The sequence below is a fragment of the Eschrichtius robustus genome, chromosome 4 (assembly GCF_028021215.1).
Source record: "Eschrichtius robustus isolate mEscRob2 chromosome 4, mEscRob2.pri, whole genome shotgun sequence".
Taxonomy (NCBI): Eukaryota; Metazoa; Chordata; class Mammalia; order Artiodactyla; family Eschrichtiidae; genus Eschrichtius; species Eschrichtius robustus.
The window spans coordinates 31,779,891-31,800,309 of NC_090827.1; the positions used below are offsets into that span (position 1 = coordinate 31,779,891).

Genomic DNA, 20,419 nt, shown 5'->3' on the forward strand with positions numbered 1-20,419 from the left:
CCAGCCCTCAGGTGGAAGTCTTAAAAGTTGGGGTGCTAGATATGCAATCTAAACCCTTTGCTCCTCAGGGAGAAGCTGGGGGTTGAGGATTTTCTCCTGAATGTATGGTGCTATGCTAGGGGTGGTGTTTATGATGAGAGTGTGTCTCAGCTTTTCCTACTTATTTCAGTGTGGCTACTATTTTTTTTTTTTTTTTTTTTTTGGCCATGCCACACGGCTTGCAGGATCTCAGTTCCCTGATCAGAGATTGAACCTGGGCCACGGCAGTGAAAGTCTGGAATCCTAACCACTAGGCCACCAGGGAACTGCCAGTGTGGCTATTTTCTTATTCGCCTGATGTGTAGGAGTCATTCAGCTGGTTTCTGGATTTCTTTCAGAGGGAATTGCTCTGTGTGTATCTGTGCATTCAGTGCATCTGTGGGAGGAGGGAAGTTTAAGAGCCTCCCATGTCACCATCTTGGTCACAAAAGAAAAGAAAACAAAACACTTTTTTTTTTTTCATTAAGAAAGAAAAGAGAAAAAAAAAAGCGAAAAAAGAAAAAAAAAAAAGAAGGAAGCATCATTCATGGTGACCTGGGTTAGAAGGCTCAGCCTTCAAGAACCAGAATCAACTGTTTCTGGGTCAATTGCCTCATAACCTTACATACTTAAGCTTTACAGCTTAAGGAAGGATGTAGGATCATTTCTAATCCTATAGACTATGACTCTTCCACCAGGATCAACTCAAGACCTCATTGCGAATTACATTAAAGTTTTTTTTCTGGTTGTGATATTGTCAGGAAAGAGCTGAGCCAACCTAACCAAGATCACTTGGGGGTGTAGCACAGGAAGGAAGATGAATATAGTTCATCTTTTTTCCTTTTGCTAGGTGCAGATGAATTAATTATAGTTCCCAGAGAAGCATTCCCTTTCGCTTAAAATAGTGTCAAATTTTCCATCCAAGTCTTCTATGAATAGAAGCTATTTGACTTGACATTAGGACAGAGCTTTGGAATCTGGAGATGACACAGACTACCTCTGTTTCTCTGCAAGGCATCCATCAGCTTGGGTTCTCAGTCTTTAGTTTTTTTTCCTCCATAAAATGGGAATGAAATACGCTCATTCATTTATTTCAGGAGGCTTTAGGGGAATTATTTAAAAACCATTTTTAGTGTGCTGAGTAGCTCAAATGGAAGGCAATAGATGCAAGGGAATTCTGGGGAAGAAATCCATTTAATATGAATGGAGTTATTTTCTGGGTTATTTAGATAAGATACAGAATGATCTTTAGGCTCGGAATCAGGACCATCTCCAGGCCTGTCTTTTGGAAAAGAGCTACACTTCATTTCTATTGCTGGCAACTTACACGTAGGAGAGTGATTCTTAGCCCTGCTCTGAGGTTTAAAAAAATGTTTGAGTCCCACCTTGAAAGACTAATTTTACCTGTAAGGACATTTATGCTCTTTAGGTTAATTCTTATAATTATTTTTGTAAGAAGAGGGTGGACATTTACCTATAGATGAAAACTCACTGCTTTGGTGTATAGTTTTTTTCATAAAATAACCCACATCTTTATTTTCTTCCAGCAGACAAAAACTGTGTGGAGTTTTACCCAATATTTATGATTACATTGTGGATGGCGGGATGGTATTTCAACCAAGGTAAGTTTAATGACGACTATGGTCCTTACAACTATTAAACAGCAGATACACAACCAGACATCTACTGATCCTGGAAGTTGTTTTAAACAAAATAAGCACTGTCTGTTTGCATCAAAGAACACTGTGCTGCAGATAGGCTAACTTTGGCATCATTGTAATTTAATTCAGTGATTTTTTAAAAACTTGGAACAAACTGTACGTGGGGGAATGCAGAATGAATATGACATGCGATTTTGTCTTCAAATCTAATACGCTAAATTCTAATTTATTTGCAGGAACAGAACACAGAATTAACAGTTCACCCTAATAATTATAGCTAATATTTATTGAATACTTACTTTGTGCCAGGTACAGTTTTTAAGCGTCATGCATGTATTATCTCATATGTAGGATTTACCTTCCTCTGTGGCAGGGTCTGTAATTCATTCCTGCTTTACAGGTGAGGAAACTGAAGTACAGAGAGGTTAAGTCGTTTGTCTAACTTAACATTCCCCAATGTAGGAGAAAAGTAGCTTTTGAGTACAGAGCAGGGTTTATAGGTATTTGACCCAACAACCTGTGTACCTTTTGTTAAGAGTTTCCAAGGATGTAGTGCTGCTGCTACTGTATGTAGAAACTCTATAAACATCTGCTTTCCATTTGAATGGGGTATCCTTGGCGAGCTGAGGGCTTTACCCAAACTCTGCCCGCCCCTTTCATGGAAGCTCAGACTAGCATCAGCTACCTTATTTGGAGAAATTCAATCCCTTTTTCTTTCTGATAACTCTCGTGGCCTCATTTGGGTTTGACACTTGATTGCTACGATTTAAATAACCCCAAATCTAGCTGGTTTTTAAAGGTAACCCTATCACCTCCCCTCTTGTAATTTTTACTGTCAACTGAGAAATTTCAGCTAAAATGTCCTCTAGAGAATGATTTAACTTTGTTCCAACTTACATTTTTATCCCTTAAGGGCAAGAATGAAGGCGGCAGGTCCTTGTCAGGTGAGACCACATTCACAACTCATAACAAAAGTGCCTTTTGTTAATGGGACTCGGCCTCTGCCATTTGAACCTTTGGATTTCACTGTGATGGGCTGAATGAGGCCGACCGCCTATCAGGAAAGGATTTCTTGGGTATCTTGTTGTAATTTGCACTCTTTCTCATCCAGAGTAGGTTGCCTATTAACTGCCTTGAACAGTTCCCATTGGATTTGTGGGAGTAATGGATTAGATAGGGAGTTTCTAAACCACAACGTGCTCAGAATCTCTCCCCTTCCTCAGAGGCCAGGTGGACCTTCCACCCTTTCTCCTCCTGCTGTTTGCTGGGCCCCCTCGTTCTCACCCTTCGGGGCCCAGCACAAGCGTCATTCCCTCACAGGGGCCTTCCCTGACCCTTCTTAAAGGCGGCCTCCTCCAGTTCCTGGCGGCCCACCCTCCTTCATTTCCTTCACAGCACGTTCAAGTCGTTTTTCTTCTTGTTTTCCCCTTTGTTTTCTGTCTTTGATGATAAACTCCATGAGGGCAGGGAGCTTGTATCTTTTTCACAGCTAACTCCAATCCTTAGAATAATACCTGGTATATAGTAGAAGCCAAAAAAAATGTTTATGACCTAATAAAATAATGAATTTCATTTTATCCAGCATATCAGAGTCCCACAGACAGACTTCTAGTGTTTCTAAGAGGGCTCTGGCAATTTACATCTGTGAAGTGTCGAGGAAGACAGAGGGTCCCTAGTGTAGGGAAGATATTGAGAGTTTTCATTGGACTGGATGGCAGAACATAACCCCACATTTTACATTTCTTTTAGGTAAAATTTGTATTTAGTGAAATGCACAAATCTTAAGTGTACCATCCGATGAGTTTTGACAAGTGTATACACCTGTGTCACTCAAATCCCTATCAAGATATGGAACATGACAACCACTCAGAAAGTTTCCTCAGGTCCTTCCCAGTCCCTTTCAGAGGCAGACAATGCTCTGATTTTTTTAAATCATAGTTTAGTTTTGTCCATTCTAGAACTTTCTATAATTGGAATCATAGTATGTACTCTTGCATAATGCTTCATTCACTCAGCAGAATATTTCTGAGATTCACCATGCTGTTTGTTGCAAGTTGTCGGTTTCTTTTCATCGCCAGTGGGGCTCCATTGTATGGTTATCATAGTTTGGTTATCCATTCTCCTGTGGATAGATTTCCAGGCTGTTTTCAGTGTTTGACTATTGTGAATAAAGCTGCAATGACCATTCTGTACAAGTCTTTTTATGGACATGTGCTTTCATTTCTCTTGGGTAAATACACAGGAAAGGAAGGAATTGCTGGGTCAAAAAGTAACGTTTAGTTTTATAAGACACTACCAGAACTTTTCCCAAAGTGGCTGTACCATTTTGCATTCCCACCAATAATGTATGAGATTCCAACACCCCCAATATTTTATGCTTCAGTCTTTTTAAAATTTCGCCATTCTGGTGGGTGTGCAAGTGGTGTCATCTCATTGTGGTTTTAAATTGCAGTTTTGCTGATATTGAATGACGTTGAATAATGTTGAAAAAATTTTCATGTGCGTATTGGTACATTTGTTTATCTTGCTATGTGAATTTTCTATTCAAATATTTTGCCCATTCAAAACATTAAGTTGTTTTTCTTTCATTATTGAATTGCCAGAGTTCTGCACACAAGTCTTTTGTCAGATACACGTTCTGTGAGTATTGTCAACTTTCACACCGCATTTTGAGAGGCTGCCATCGTGTTCTGTGTCTTTTCTATTTTTTTTCTCTGTAGATTTTGATACTTAGACAAGTACACCAGACAAGTCTGGTGTACATATATGTCCGTCACCAGTATTTCTGGGGATACTCAGAAGCTGCTAAAAAAAAAAGGTAAGGAACACCCAAGAATTGTGTGTGTAGACAAATAGTAGCAGGATGGAGTCTATATTAGCTTCCTGTTCCTGAGAGTAATACAGCACTTATGGCTATGACGGCAGAAGTGATCTATGTTGCCTGAGGCCAAGTCTCACCAGGCCCTACACAATTAGGTGTGAGACAGGAAATTGCAAGGATAAAACTGTACACTAAGTGTGCACTCTTTTGACCACCACACTTTAAATCCTTGCAAACATTTTGCACTATCTCCCAAAAGTTACCAAGGAAATAATCCCTCCCAGCCTTGATAATCCTTTGAATGTTCGAAAGGAGCCACTTGACCTCTGTGGCTAGGCATCCTCTTTAATTTATCTGACGAATCAAAATTTTCAAATGGCGAAAACATGGAAGTTCTGGGCAGTGTCCACAGTGAGAGTTCTGCCCCAGGCTCCCCAGGTTCATCCCTGTAGCCCAGTTTATTTATCACCTCTCTCTCTCTCACATCCGCCCGCAGGATCACTGGTTTCCGGTTGAGTCTGGGGCTTTTGGCCTTGTTGACTGTTCTAGGCACGCTGGGGATTGCAAGCAGCTTTCTGGATGAATACCTGGACTTCAGTGTTGCCAAGAAACTGAGGCACTTCTAACGTTCCCCCCTCCCTTTGCTCAAATGCTTGCAGAAGATGTTTCCACTCTAAAGGTTAGATGGTGCCACTTGTTCAATTAAAAGAAGTAAGCCTCCTTTTTTTGAAATGGCTTTGGAGAAACATTCCCGTTAGATTTTCCTGTTAGTTTAACAACTGAAGTTTGCTCTGAGGAGGGGGATCCGTAGCGTCAGTGGAAGTGTGTTGAGCCCTGGTTTTAGAAGCACATGCCAAAGTCATGACTGCTGGTGTAGGGAGAAAGCAGCCTGACCTGTCTGTGTCTAGGGCTTTCCGTGGACCACTGCCATCACTCACCTCTAAGACTGCTTCTCGATGGAAAGTTCCAGATAGATGCTGATAAGGCATCTGAGCCCACTTCATTAGTTGCAGGAATGCAACAGTTGGTGAGGGAAGTCAGGCAAACACATCAAGTAGCCAGAGAAGAGAGTCATTAACTAACAGCACAAAGCACATCTGGCTGTGAAAATGGACTTTGTAACAAACAAAGGAAAAAGAAAAAAAAAAAGGTGTGTCATTTTCAAGAAACCATCCAGAGAAGAGTGCTCAGCGAATATCTTGCCCTTGGGCAGGGGAAGGAGGGTCATGGTCATGGCTGGAGAGCCTAGGCTGGGTTCCACTGCACTTCCCATGCCACGTGGGGCTGGGGGCCTGCTGCTGTTGGACCCTGATGTGCAGTCACTGTCTGGCAAAAGGCAAATGACCTTTCTTCACTTTCTTCATCTGTAAAATGGGAATGAGTCTTCAGGGACCTTAGGAGAATGGAATTATGAGCATATATAACTTTTTAGCATCAGGAAAAGAGCTTTCTGTAATTTTTCTAAAGAAAGTGTGACAGCCTTGAATCTGGTGTAGGCATCTCCAAGAAACTTTTTATTGGGCCTTTTTTGGTGTATGGGTACAAAGGCAGTTACAGAGGCTATGAATAACAGAGAAAAATAAAGGCATTAAAACACTAGCGTTTCCAAAATAGTAGGGGAGAAGACACGACAACCTCTTGCATCCCAAATACCTGGGCTAAATACCCCAGAGTACACTGAGAATGACCAGTCTGGGAATGGAGTATCTGGATATCAGCCCAGTTCCCCCACTAACTGGCTCTTTGACTCTGGATAAGGCAGCTCACTGCAGAGGTCGTGCAGCAAAAGAAGTGAAGACTCCAGGGCCAGTCACACTAATCCTGTTCTACCACTCGCTGGCTATGCTACCACAGCCGTGTAGCTCTCTGCCTCAGTTTTTTTCCCAGGTAAAATGCGACTAATATTTTAAAATGCTATGGTTCTATGGTCTTTTTACTTTTTAGTATTTCAGTCAGTTATAGTGACTCTTATTGTGACATTTTAATTGTTTTACACATTGAAGACAATAAAGGAAGAGAAAGTGCAATTTTTTTTTTTTTCATGGAGAACTTAAATTTAATGTGTCCCGCCAGCGGGTAAAGTGCAAATTGTTGACCATAAAGCATAATTACTGCAAACTCGTTATCCTTTGGAAGTGGGAAAAAACCCACAACTTTCCAAATCTTACACTTGAGGATTTTTAAACAATTTCTATCTTGCATTTAAATTGGAACTATTTAAAGACGTAAACTATAAACACATACACACACACACACACAAAGACACACACACAGAGTTGGTTAAACAACATGTGGAAAAAAGAAGATGGTCCCACCGGTATATCAAAGCTTTTTATCTTTAAAAATATCTGAACTATAGAATTTATTTCCTTTGTTCCAATTCTATTGTCACCAAGGCAACCTCTTGACGATTTTAATTCCTGTAATTTGGTTACAGGGAGCAAACGTGTTGGCCAGGGAGATGTGGGTTTCTGATCTGACATACATATTTTTTTGTATATTAGTAAACTGACTGATTTTACAGGGAGCAAACATGTTGGCCAGGGAGATGTGAGTTTCTGATCTGACATACATATTTTTTACATATTAGTAAATTGACTGATTTTATTTTTTGAAATCAGATTCCTTGCCTCAAAAAGTCAATGTTATAAACAAAGGGATGGAAAAGAACTTTTCTGCATTAAAAGATACCCTTAAGGGGCATAAAACCCAAATGGCAACGTGGGATCCTTGATCAAATCCTGGTTAGAAAAAAACAGCTATGGGAGACATTTGGGACGATTTGAATAAGGAGTGAGAATTAGATATTAGGGAATTAATTGTGTTAGGTGTGATAATGATGTTGTGTCTAGGAAAGAAAATGCCCTAATTCTTTGGCAAGGTATGCTGGGAGGTTGAGGGGTAAAGTGACTGCGCGTGTATAGCTTACTTTGAAATGGTTCCACAAAATATATATGTGAAGCATATATGGTGAAGTGTTAACAAGTATCAAATCAAGTTGGTAAGTGTATAGTTATTCATTGTACTATTCTTTATTTTTCTGATTGTTTGAAAATGATTGTCATTCAAGTTTAAATATCTGAAGCAAAGTTAAAAGCTAAAGTCAGGTTCTCAGTAGCTCTGAAGATTTTTATGTTGAGTGCTGCATCCTTGACTTGGGATCTGAGGTAGGGATAGAGCCATAGCATTAGCTCTGGCCCAGCAGCTGTCCTAGACGTGGCAGGGACACTTGGGCCCCAAGTGCGTGAATGTTGCCCTAATTACCTCCGCCTGTTATGAAATGAAACAGGTGTCTGTAGTAACTTGTCCAGAGAACACCAGCATGGAAATATGTCCTTAGAACTTAAAATGAAAAATAAGTTAGAAAGATAAAGGACTGGTTACACAAACAAGCAGCCCTGCTCTCTTCCAAGGTATTTTTCCTTTCACACTTTTCTTTGCAGGATTGGAAGTAGAGGAGGTGTGGCCAAAAAAGTCATTAATAAGGAAAAATATCAGGTCATTTGTTTTTTATCCTTTTTCTCTATATACAACCTTCCTTGAAAAGAATGGTTAAAGGCAGAAATAGTTCCTTTAATGCTTTCGAATGTTCCTTAACTTTCGGCAATAAAATACCTCCTTCTTACGGGGGAAAGTGCCTAGTGACTTCTTGGAAAGATGTTTATTGTCCTTCTTTCCCCATTATACACATGCTGCGCTGGGACTTTATAAAGGTCAACACGATTATAAATAAGAAATCATTTTAAAGGAGAATGGTATTCCATCCATCCAGTGCAGTAAATAAAAATATGTGGTTTTGACTCATCAGGACAAGGAGTAGTACTCAGCCCTTCTCAGACTCCATGTTTTTATTCTGTTGTCAGCCTTCCCATCCCCACCCGCGAATCAGTTCATTTTTGATCTCATGTCACTAAGCCCATATCGCTGGGACAAAGCCCAGTGTCACACTGTTTTCGACATGGTGTTATTTGTCAGCTGGTCTGGAACCACAGCCCACCATGGGTAGGGCTGGCCTCTTCTTCCAGAGTCAAGTTCATTCTTTCTCTTGGTTTGTACATATTAAAACTCACCTTTGCTTTGGATCTATTTTTGATGATGATCTTATTCTATTCTTGTGGCCCCTTTTTCTGCTTCACCCAGACAGTTTTGAAACATGTTGCTTTACCATGCTTTTTAAAGTTTGATGGGAAGACTTAGGTCAGGTCTTCTAGAAGTGGAGTGGATTCACATGTGTGTGATTTGTCACCAAAGGGCTCCCAGGAGGGAAAACTGAGGGAGTGGGGGAAACAGGGCAGAAAAAGGCAGGAAGCCAAGCAAGGGGGCACCTTCTGGCAAAGTCCCAGCCTCTGCCTGATCCTGCAGGGGACCTTGGAACAGAAATGCTATCTCAGGGTTTGTCCAGGTAAGTTAACTGGGCTCTCACGCTCCTGCACCAGCAGGTCATGGGCTGTCAGTCTGGAGGGATGTAAACTTCTAAGCACATTCAACTCTCTGTGGGTGGTGCTGGCCAAGCCAGGCTGTTCTCCAAAGAGAGGCAGCCACACACGGGTGTGCGTGTGTGTGTGTGTGTGTGTGTGTGTGTAGCGACAGTGTTCATTACAGTGGGGCAAGGCCCATCGTTACTTTCCCCCCAATATATTCCTTGAGTTTTCTTCCTTTTTAAATAAGAAGTTTACTATCAGTTTCCAAGTTCTCTGAGTGAACCAGGTGGAATTTGAATTGTTATGGTTCCGAGTCTACAAATGGATATTCCTTTCATAGATGACTCTCTTCTTTTACCTTTGCCACATCTCCTGGAGTGCAAATTTAGAACATTTTAATAGCGTGGTGGAATTAAAAAGGCTGGGAATGATTGATCTCCACTGTTACTTAAATGTTTAAATAATGATATAAAAATTTTGAGACAAGAACTGCAGTTAATCAATTAAAACCCAGGCATAATCCATCTGCTTAACTAAGGCTGGAGCTCCAGTGACAGTTCTAAAATAAACTCAACTTTGGATTGGTTCAGATAATGATCTTTTATTCGTTTTTTTTTTTAAAAGTGGTATGTCAACATCACTTCATTTCTACATTTCAGAGTTCTGTACATTTCTTAAAAGGAAATAAGCAATGCTCAATGTACAAAGTAAAAACAGAAAACTAGAAAAATCTGAATCAAATGGAGGAAGTTGCCATAGGTCATACAGTACAAATTAGTAATATGATGTCATCTGAAGTGCAATACCACTGCTGGGATGATGAGTTAAGGAATGAAATAAAAATACTCTATTTTAAACAAACAGTATATATATATTTATATGTATATTTTTTACAGATAGTAGACCCAGTGATATCTGTCATATTGTAAAAACTTATTTACAAATAACTTTTTTTAGACATTACATATACATCAGCACCGTAGTAAAAACAAAAACAAAACAAAACCACCTTGTTAAAATCTACCTCTCTATGTCGTTGGTCCCAGTACTGAGCATTTGGAGGAAGCTTTAAAAAGAGCATGGAGCGCCCCTCCCCCTCCATCAGCCACCTCCAGTTTCTCATCATTTCTTATACATTTATTTCCTGTACCTTTCAGAAAAAGGTAATTATATATTCTGTGTCTTCTCATTTGTTTACTTTCTTCTGTTTGTTTGTTTTTGGTTTTCATCTGTTTCCACCCAAGAGTTTCCCTGGCAGTGTCCCTCCCCACACAGGGAGTTCACAGTCAGCCTGCCACCCAGCACCTCTTCCCAGGAGTGGCCCACTTGTTCTCCATCCTGCCCCTGGCTGAGTAGGGCTATGACCTTGGTACCTGGCGAGCAAGTCAAGGGTGGTGTTTGCCTGCCTGCCGCCTCTCTGCACCCTCTGCCCCAGCTCTTCATTCGAACCCCCTTCCTTACCAGGACCTGCCCCCAGTACAGCCAGTCCGGCTCCCATGGCTGGGCTGGGGCTCTGGTGTGGCGAGTTACACGTGAGTGCGCAGAAGGGAGCCTGCCTTTTGGACGCGGAGGGAGGGGGTGGCGGGAGGAAAGCTCACGCCACTCTCACTCACTTAGGACAATGGTTATGCCACGCGGCCTCCAAAACATGACAGTGGGAGGGGAGGAAAGGACGGATGAGATCAGCTTTGCGACAGTGGAGGTTGTGGATCCCTTCAGACAGACTTCACTTAGGGCAGATTTGAGTGAATTACAAAGAGAACGGCCGTACAGAACGTCAGGAGTGGATCACTTTGCCCACAGGAAAGGAACCATACCTGCTTCCTTTTCGTTATCAAAACGTGCGAAGTGGAGCAATTGATTTTTCAGTTCCTCAACTTTCACGGTTTGAGATTTGTCTTTCCGGTGAGTAGGGATGAAGGGCCAGGCTGATTTTAGAGCCTCACCCCTAGGATTTTCCCAAAGGGAGCCAGAGCCAGCGATGTCCAGGCCCGTCCTCCCTGGTGTCCCAGAAGCATCGAGTGGCCCGCTCAGTTCCAGGCAGAGAAAGAAAACTCCAGTGTCACCGGTGCATTTCAGGCATTGTCTAAGTTCTTCTTGCACCTATTTTCCCTCTGCCCGGGCTCCCTAAACACAAAAGCGTCATTTCTTCTTGGCTAGTCTGCAAGGAGGAGCAAGGGCAGGCTGGGGTAGAGGCGAGGAGGAATAAGGGCAGGGATCGGGGAGGAAGGCGGCCGTGCTAGCGGACACACAGCGTCCAGCCTGGGCCTCTCCATCCTCGGCCTCCGGGAGTAGATGGGAACTGCCAAGATGTATCGGGTCCTATCGGGTCCTCAGGAGGCGCCAGCTCAACTCCGCAGAGTGACGGCCACCCCGGTCACCAGCAGAGGGCTGCCCGCCCAGGACTGCCAGGACCCTTCTCCAAGCTCACCCGGTGAGGCAATGGCTCTAAAATTCCTGAGGGGCATTACGGGCAGGAGACAGGCCTGTAGGATCCTGTGTCTTCCTGTGACATCTCACTGTTCTCTGCACCTACCCTCCAGACCCAATAGCATGTCTTGAAGCCTGACATCTCTTCGTAGCCGGAGTTCGGCGCGCTTCTGACGTGTGCTCTTGGCTTGTGCCACCACCCAGCAGGCTCTGTGGGACTCTCAGTCCCAGGCTCTCTCTCCTTTGTGTCTCCAAAGCTACAGACTCTGGACCAGGGCCAGGAGGGGCTGACGGCCACCTCACGTCGGGCAGCAGTCTGTCTTGGCCGGAGCGGCTCTTGCTGGGCCGGACGATCACAGGGAGGGCCAAGCAGAGGGGCTACAGAAGCATCTTCCCCAGCTGTCTCTGGTGCGTCCCCCTCTCTCGCAGCGGGACTCGCAGGGCGTCTGTCTTGATTGCTGTGTGAAACTCAGGTGAAATGAGGCCCCAGCGGGGCTGTGGATTGGCACCTGGCTCCTCCACTGTCAGCCGGCTGCAGTTTTGCTCAGATTACGCAGGTCAAACAAACAAAAAAACAAGGATGAGGCAACATCCTGTTTCTTTTTCACGGTTGAAGCTTTAACCACTAGGGTTGTGGCTGCCGGGGCCCCTCTTGACTAGGGGCTTCCGAACAACTCATCGAGCTCCTGCATCCACTCCTCCCCTGGCCCACCTTTGATGATGGCGTCCACGAGCTCGGCACTGTCCGAGAGGCTGGGGAAGGATGCCCCAGCTGCGTCGCCGCTGTAATTGTATGACATGTCCTGAGGGGCGTTCCGCTCGTAGCCTTGGCTCTGGCTGCTTGAGGCAAAACCGCCACTGGACATCTGCTGCTGTGCCGGGGGCTGGCTGAATGCTGGCATGCCGGGAACGCCCTGGCTTAGGCCAGACATGACCATGGGCCTGGCCTGGCTGGTGCCTTGCTGCCCCGGGAGCGTTGGCATCATCTGCCGACCCAGGGCAGCTGGGCTGAGGGTTCTCACCGTGCCAGTGTTCGCGTCCACCACCTGGCTCAGTCCCTGCGGGAAGTGTTGCTTGGTCAGCCTCGGCTGGCCAGCCTGCAGTGGGTAGCTGGCGCCGTTGTTGAATGATGCTAATTCTCCACTAGTCCTCCCGGGCATGCCCTGTAGGCTCCTCCGTTGCCAGCTCTGTGCTCCCTGCTGGACCGTTCCCATAATGCTTTGCAGCCTCGGCGGGCCCTGGGGCCTGGGCAAGGCCTGGCCGACCGGCCCCTTCATTTGCTGGTGCTGCTGGGTAATGGCCGAGTTCACCAGCATGCTCTGACCAAAACCACTCACCATCCCAACCCCTTGCCCCGAGGTGGGCTGCCTCGGCCCCTGGGCTTGGCTGTGTGTGATACTCATGCCGCTTTGGTTTGGGTGCTGCAACATCTGGGTCATTCCTGTGCTCATATTGTACATTCCCGGTTGGCTGGCAGGTGGGGTGCTGTAAGGGGCCAGGCCCATCTCCGACTGGGCTGCTGTGGCCATTGTCCCTGGGTTCTGGGAGGGTCCCATTCCCATCATGCCTGCGTTCTGTGCCATCAACCGTGAAGTTCGCATGCTCTGGAGGGCCGCCTGGCTTCTCACAGCTGCTACGTCCTGGGGAGACCCTGCAGGGAGAAAAGGACAGACCCGTTCACTCATCTCTACAAGCAATGCATGGTAACAGGTTGTTGGACTTTTCTTTGGGACCTGACAAAATTCTTTTAGATGAAAGGAGCTACTCGTAATAAATCCTTAAAAAAAACCAGAGTATTATTTTTCTGACTGTAACATGCTGATTGTAAAAAATTTGGAAAATAGTGAAAAGCATAAACATGAAAATTAAAGTCATTCCCATCATCCAGAGAAGACCACTGCCAACTTACATTAATATATAAATAGACACATGAAAATTGGGACCATGCAGTACACAGGCTTTTGTAGTTGACTTTTCTATTTGATATACCCTGATATTATTTTTGTTCACATTTCAGAAACAAATCGTTTCTCACCCGTCTTGATATGATGCCATCCTCAACCAATAAGACACCATCTTTTTGGAGGTGAGAGGAAATTCACCTCCTGGGCTAAATTAGGCAGAAATGGCTGATCACTTTGCATATCCTATTTGTGAAGTGGAATATGGTTCAGTAGAGAATACTATCAATAAAGACCATTAGGCTAATTTCCCTTAAGACTTGAGTAGGATTCGAGAGGTTAAAGGCTATCACTTCTGCTAAGAAGCTATTTCGACAGATGGGACATTTCTTGGATCCACCCTGTAGACTTCCACATGCTCCAGATTCTCTGAATCATAATATGTCAGTGCGAACTGGCCAGCTTCCTGAGTTAGAAAAAGAAATCATCCTCCTACTTGCTACTTGGCAATGAACTTTATGCATTTCCCCAACAAAGGCCACTCCTTCAAATCAGCAATGACCACTAAGGCAGTTTTAATGATGCTGCTTAAAAGTTGACCAGAATATCAATGCCAAGTCACTCAACTCTAATTAGAAATTCGAGTGAGTCCTTCTTTACATGTTTCTGGGAAATTTCTAAACCAGTCAAGAGAATAGAAATGTCACCCTTAGAACACGTCAATGTTGTCAAGGGCTAGGAGGTGCACAGAAATGGATTTTTCTGTGTCCCTGCTGATGATTAAGTCTATGAAAAAAAGAAAAATAGTTTTTTTCCTGGACATTTAAAAAAGGTACAGCATGGGAGCCAATCGATACTATAAGCAAATTTGATCCTACCTGGAACCTGGATGAGAAACCAGATGAGAATAGTGTAACCTTGTTAAGCCTGGCACCTTGGCAGATAACTGAAGTGTGTTTTTGTCTTCCTGATGGGGTTATTGATTTCTGGGCAGCAAATATGTCTCCATATTTTCTTTCTTTCTTTAAGAAAGAAAATTATGGGAATTTTGATTATGACAAGTTTTTGTGGCTTGAGATCAATATCATGCTGCATTGAAAAATGAAATGGTTACCGTGGGGAAACCAGAAAGACCTGGGGGAGATCCCTAGAAACGTTTCAGTTTTTTGTTTTGAGCTTAATTGTATCTAAGTGGAATTTTAAAAAAAATGTTCCTGATTAAACACTGGATGGTGGTATATATTGCAACTTGCAATCTTGTTATGAAGCTTTGTGACCTTAACAACTAAATTTGTATTGACTACATGGCCAATCTGATCAACTGTGGTGAAATGGGTTATTGAGTTGCTTATAAAAATATTTAAGGGAAAAATATTGCTGACTCAGAGATTGATTGGATAGACCCAAATTACATAAACAGGCTGCTGGAAACAGATGAAAGGACTTTCATATTTCGGACATTTTTGTTGTAACTTAGAATAAATATGTTGAGGGATTAGATATTGACTGGACTAATTTTGTGAATGAGAAATAGTTTCCTTTCTTTAGAGGGCAAAAATGCTGCAGTGCCTCTTCAGAAGTATTGAACCATTAATCCAAGCCAGCCTTTAGTTTTACTTGGTGTCAATGACTACACTATCCAGATGTAATTCTTATTTAAAAAAAAAAAAAAAGGACCTTTTAATATCAGCAGTCAGCACCATATTTTCAACCTAAGAAAAACCTAAGAAATCTGGTTTTATGAACTTGGGTAATTTTAAATATACAAAGGAAAAAAATTCAAATGCCTTCAAAGAATTAACTTGTCTTTATCTGACAACTACATATGTTAAACAACAGACTACTTTTTCTTCTTTTTTATTTTTGTCTAAAACAGATATTACTGTGAGATACTGTAGTCAAATTAATTTTCTTGTCTGTTGGTTAACACCACAACGTCAAAGAAAATTTTCCATATTCAAACAGAGATGGTAACATGCAATTTTTTCCCTAAAAGGGTCTGTGTTCTATTTTCACTCACAAGAAGTCTATATTTATGTAAAATAAGCTTTTCCCCTAGGCATGTAACATTGCCCAGAGACACAGAACTCAGTAAGAGAAAGTTCGTCTTTAAAACCTTTGAAAACTGTAGTGGTCAGTGGACCTGTAGGTCTCAGACAAGTTATTCCTAACAGAACTTCTCTCCAAGGACAATATTTTTTTATCTATCAATTTGCTATTTTCCCAGATACATAACATTATGATATCTAGGATGTCAGTAAAGTACATGAAAATACAGAAGAAAATTTTAAAAATTATCATATCAACCAGCTTAGGAACCCTAAAATGTCACTGGTTGTTTAGCCTAAGTGTAGCTAAGTTTTTTAGGTTGATTACCTGTGATTTGGGGTTTTAGAAAAGTTCAAAGAGTAGAACTTTTAAATTGGACCCAAAGCACTCAGAATAACTCATAACATAGAGGAGTTATTAAATTTTGGTGGGTCCCTGTATTCCAAAAAATAATACATGAGTTATGAACCTAGAAAACTCAAGGGACACAATACCAGGTTTGTCAGATTTAATGGTTTAAATTAGTTCATAATATAAAGCACCAGTTCCCAAAGTATGGCCCTGGGCCAGTAGCAACAGCAACTCTGGGGAACCTGTTAGAGATGCAAATTCTCAGGCCCCGCTCCAGACCTACTGAATCAGAGACTCTGGGGGTGAGGGCGGGCTTCTGTTTTGAATCAGCTGTGCTGGTGATCTGATGCAGGCTCACGTCTGAGAACCACAGGTACAAAAGAGGGCTCCGAGTCTGCGACAAAAACTACGCATGTAACAATGACTATTTCCCACTCCTCCCCACCATTGACCAAGTGAGAAACAGAATTCTTCAAAGAATATTGGCACTAATTTAGTGCACAGAACAATTCCCTTTGTCCTTCCCTGTGTCGAGTCCAAAGGGATCTGAAGTGATATAAATGTCCCAGGGATGGGAGGGGGTGATAGCGGCTCAAGCCCCAGGGGGTCCACAGGCAATCTTCAGGGAGATCTGGCCGTGAACATCAGCGGCTTTCAGACTCTTTAAGCCACAACTCACAGTACATACACATGTGGGTTTAGGACAGAAACAAAAGTTGCCCTAATTATGATACACTCCAATCATTTCTATTATTTCGTTAAAAAATGTTGGTTGTGGCCAATTGTCTTCACAACCTACTTGAGTGTTGCAACCCAAAGACTGAAAAAGGCTACCCTAGATCACAAAATTTTCACCCACAGTCTATGGAAAAGGGTAACACTTGTGAAATGATCCACAAAGTTTGTATTTATTTACATATATGGATATTTCTGTGCCAGGGGCTTCATAGCTTTTGGCAGATTGTCAAAGCAATAGGTAACATTTGGGAAGTTAGGATGCATTGATCTAGGTCTTCAGAAAGGACAGAGGACAGGAATTAGGATTTCTGCTGCTTCATGACCCCTGTGGCCCCCTGAAAACGCCTGTGGATGAGTTTGGGAAGGGTCCTCAGACTCATCCCCCACCCCATACAAGACCCACAGGGGCTCCCTCTGTTAGAGACGGAAGGGATTGATATTTGAGTGGACCTTCTACTTTACAGAGGAATGGCAACGCCGGACAAACAGTGCACCCATTACTCCTGGGGCCATGATTCAGGATTTGTGCAAAGGGCGGCAGGATCAAGAAAGTCCAATCAAACTCAAGTCCCTATTTGTCTTCTATGTTCGGCAGAGATTAGTGGTTGCCGAAAGCCAGATCCTTTTACTTCGGTTGCTGGAAGTGAGGGCTTTGGTCAGCTGACCTGCTGGGATTAGCTAGAAAGATGTGACACGGGATTCCCCCCGCTCCTCGCCATGGCCACTGAGATGACCATCCGGACTTAAACAGGGCTGATGTTAGGTCAGTCGGCGCCTGGATGTCTTTGCTGGTTGTTAAACCCCCGAAATACTTCGGTACCTTTGGTAAAGAACGGATTCTCCAGTCCCACTCCCACCGCCCCCCCGCCCCCGCCCCGGGCCCACCAGGACCTCTCTGGGGCCCAGCGACCCAAAGGTTAACGCCTGGGATTCTGATTGGTTGGCACCACCAGTTCTTAAAGATTTTTAATATTACCTGGACACAAACACAGCAGCCGTGGCATTGTCACTGGCTCTACATTCACTTACACTTGCCCACTGGGATACAATGGCAGAGGTGTGCACCGGCCTCACCTTGAAACTGGGCGACCTGCTGCACTGGGTACGGGTTGCGGGGCCGCTGGAGGTGCTGCCGGGGTAGCTGTGGCGGCTGCAGCTGCTGAAACGACAGGACAAGGAGGGCCGGGGGGCGGGGCGGGAGGAGGCGCACAGTTAGGTCTCCTGGCTGTTCTGAGGAAGGCGGTTTTCAAAAACTGAATTCTATGCTGAAGAGTAACACGCATACAGGTCAGGGCACAAGCGTGTAGCATCCGTGCCCCGTGCGATGGATTTTCACACAGGAACACGCTCGTGGGTCGAGACGCAGAATGCTAGAAGCCCCTCCTGCCCCTTCCCAGCCACCGCCCTTCACCTGACCCGTGGGCGCACTATCCCAGCCTAGCAACAGGTTAGTTATATCTGCTTCTGTGCTTCAGAGAAGTGGCCTGAGACAATGTACTTGAGCCTGTTTTTTGGGGTCTGGCTTCTTGCATTCATCGCATTTGGGAGCTCCATCCACGGTGATGCCTGCGGTGGGGTCCATTCATTCTCACTGTCGAGTAGCATTTCCCCCCATAAGAACATCCCACGATGTCTTTGCCCATGCTACTAGGGGCGGCTGTTTAGGGAGCTTCTGGTTTCGGCTGTCAGAGCCCCCCCTGCTGCAAACATCCTCGGTGAACATCTGCGGCATTTCTGCTGTGTGGACTTGCTGGCTTATGAGGGAGGTGTAGCCAGGGAGGCAGTTCTGACTTTGCTTTTCCGACATCAGCCTGCGTGCTTTCCTCAGCATGGTGGGTACCGAGCTCAAACGGACAAGCAGCTAACTTTTAATGACCTAAGGTAGATGCTTCGGGTATAGGAAGATGGGATTCTCAGGGCCTATAAAAAAAAAAGGCTCATTTTATTCCCAGGAAGCCACCCTGCCTGCAGAATACATCTCCACAAGTCAAACATACAGCATGTACTGCCTTGAGGAAACCGCGTGGGATTCCACGTACACCAGGAGCCAGGAGGCCTGCGTTTTAGTTTTTCTTCTTCCAGTCACGGGGCTTTTGCACTGCCGGCATTGTTACCAATATACAGGGAAGGCTATTATGGTCATTATCATGCTGTATGTGAAAAGGGACAGAAAATAAGAGTGAGGTGGAAAGAGCAAAGAAAGGGGTTTTCGTTCTGGGTCTGCCGTCAAGTAGCTGCGTGACCTTCGGCCTGTCATCTAACCTCCTCTGCAGCTGTGGAATATGCATCAAGCACCTTTCATCTGCAAGGCCTAGGAAAACAGACAACGAGGGCCCGGATCTTTACAGTGTTCATTATAAAAATAACACACATTGACCACTTCTTAACACATGTGTTTATTTCTATTTTTTTCTCTTGTTTTTGTTCCTGGGCAGCTCTATAATTTTCTTTCTCTTTCTTTTTCTTGACAAGGCCAGCCAGCGCTGGCAACCAAAGAAAAGAACGGCCTCTGTTCACCCCATCCTGTGGTGTTTTGCACGAAACCGTTGAAATGAATTAATTGTATAGACACGGCGTAGACAAGAAACCATGCTAATCTTCTAGGCAGCAATCTAAGAACATTACTGAGAGTAAGGGGAGCATTTAAAAGCTTCTCAGAAGCCAAACTTCCCATATTACGTAAGAATTTAACCATCCCACTTACAACTGGGCATCAGCCCTGGGGTAGCCTGGGGTGGATTGGCAGTCAGGAGTCAGGGGGCCCAGGTGCCAGTCCTGGCTCTGGCCCTCTCTAGCTCTGCGATCTCCGAAAAATATCACGTAAGCTCCCTGGTCTCAGTCTCCTCGTGTGTAAAATAAAGGGACTTCATGGTCCTCAATGTTTCTTTCAGATCCAAAATTCCAGATTCCGTTGAACCTTTGTGAATGGGTGGGATTTGACACTCTCTGTGCTCTTGAGAATAACGCATTAAATGCTAATTCACACCTGCTTTCAACTTGCTCTGTACTAAGTCCACTGAGAACCATTTGAAAGTTCCCAAAGATATGCAAGATATCCCCAGTCTTTCTGTTTTCCCTCACATGTCCTTTCCGGAAACCCAAGTGTTCCCAGTACGCTGTTGGCAAAATTGAAAGTGTTAGGATGCTTTCACTGCCGCTGCAGGGACCAAGAAAATCAGCTTGGCGTTGATGTGGCCACATTCAACCTCAAAAGTGTAGGCATCAATAAGCACTTTCCCCAGGTGCAGGTGAGATGCTACATCCCTCTGACTTACTTCTGGGCTAGTCCCACAGGATGGCTGGCACGTGTGGCTGCAGCTCTTACACTGCCTTCTGTGACACCAGGGTCAAGTGGCAGATCCACACCTTGTGCAGTTTCCAAAGGGTTTTACACTCATTACTCATGTTGAGCATCAGCAGGAAGGCTGGGAGATTAGGAAAACCTTATTTGGCAGATGAGGAGAGAGGTTAGGTGGTTTTTCCAAAATCACACCATAAGCAAAGGATGTGACCCAGAGTGAACCGTTCTTTCCTTGGTCCCTCTTCAGCTCCTGGAACACACAGTCATTAAGGAATTATACTCATTTTTTTTGCAGTTTCCCATTTCCTCATCTCTTCTGAGGAGCCCTATGTCTGTCTTTCTGTGTCCCGGGTTCTGAGGGGTCCCGCACTCTCTCACCTCATGGTCTGTGGGCACCATCCTGTGAAAGCCATGCTCCCGGTCTCCTGCCTTCCCCCTCATTCCCGGGGTTGGCTGACCTTGCCAACCCATGGCGGGGACACCCCTGGGCTGGCACAGCTGAGTTTGGCCTGGTTACCCCGACTCCCCTTTGTGTCTTGGTCGCAGCACAGGCATCAAAGACCATCCCTCCACGTATCAGGCACACCTGAAATTTCCTGGGATTGGCTGAGGGGTGGATCTGCAAAGCCCAGCTTCCCCTCGGCAGCTCCATTTATCACTGTCTGAGAGATATGAGCATGGCTGCTTGTCACACACCTTACGCAGGGTGAGAGGGATAGAGGTTTGTT

At 44.4% G+C, this 20,419-nt stretch overlaps 2 protein-coding genes across 5 annotated transcripts in view; one reads left to right on the forward strand and one right to left on the reverse strand.

Moving 5' to 3' along the window:
• MGST2 (microsomal glutathione S-transferase 2) overlaps positions 1-6,173 on the forward strand; it is a 31,968-nt gene extending 25,795 nt beyond the window's left edge. For 2 of the 3 annotated variants that reach the window (XM_068542071.1, XM_068542073.1), the window contains 4 exons: positions 1,566-1,640; positions 2,593-2,623; positions 4,400-4,497; positions 4,997-6,173. In XM_068542071.1, coding sequence (XP_068398172.1) covers positions 1,566-1,640; positions 2,593-2,623; positions 4,400-4,497; positions 4,997-5,126 — 334 coding nt within the window. In that variant the 3' untranslated portion in view covers positions 5,127-6,173. The remainder of the gene's footprint in view (positions 1-1,565; positions 1,641-2,592; positions 2,624-4,399; positions 4,498-4,996) is intronic. The other variant, XM_068542072.1, reaches the window with a different exon arrangement.
• Positions 6,174-9,668: 3,495 nt separating this feature from the next.
• Positions 9,669-20,419, reverse strand: part of MAML3 (mastermind like transcriptional coactivator 3) — a 417,272-nt gene continuing 406,521 nt past the window's right edge. The window contains exons 4-5 of one of the 2 annotated variants that reach the window (XM_068542527.1): positions 17,465-17,546; positions 9,669-13,002 (exon numbers count right to left, since the gene is read on the reverse strand). In XM_068542527.1, coding sequence (XP_068398628.1) covers positions 12,008-13,002; positions 17,465-17,546 — 1,077 coding nt within the window. In that variant the 3' untranslated portion in view covers positions 9,669-12,007. Of the gene's footprint in view, positions 13,003-17,464; positions 17,550-20,419 lie in introns of both variants that reach the window. The other variant, XM_068542526.1, reaches the window with a different exon arrangement.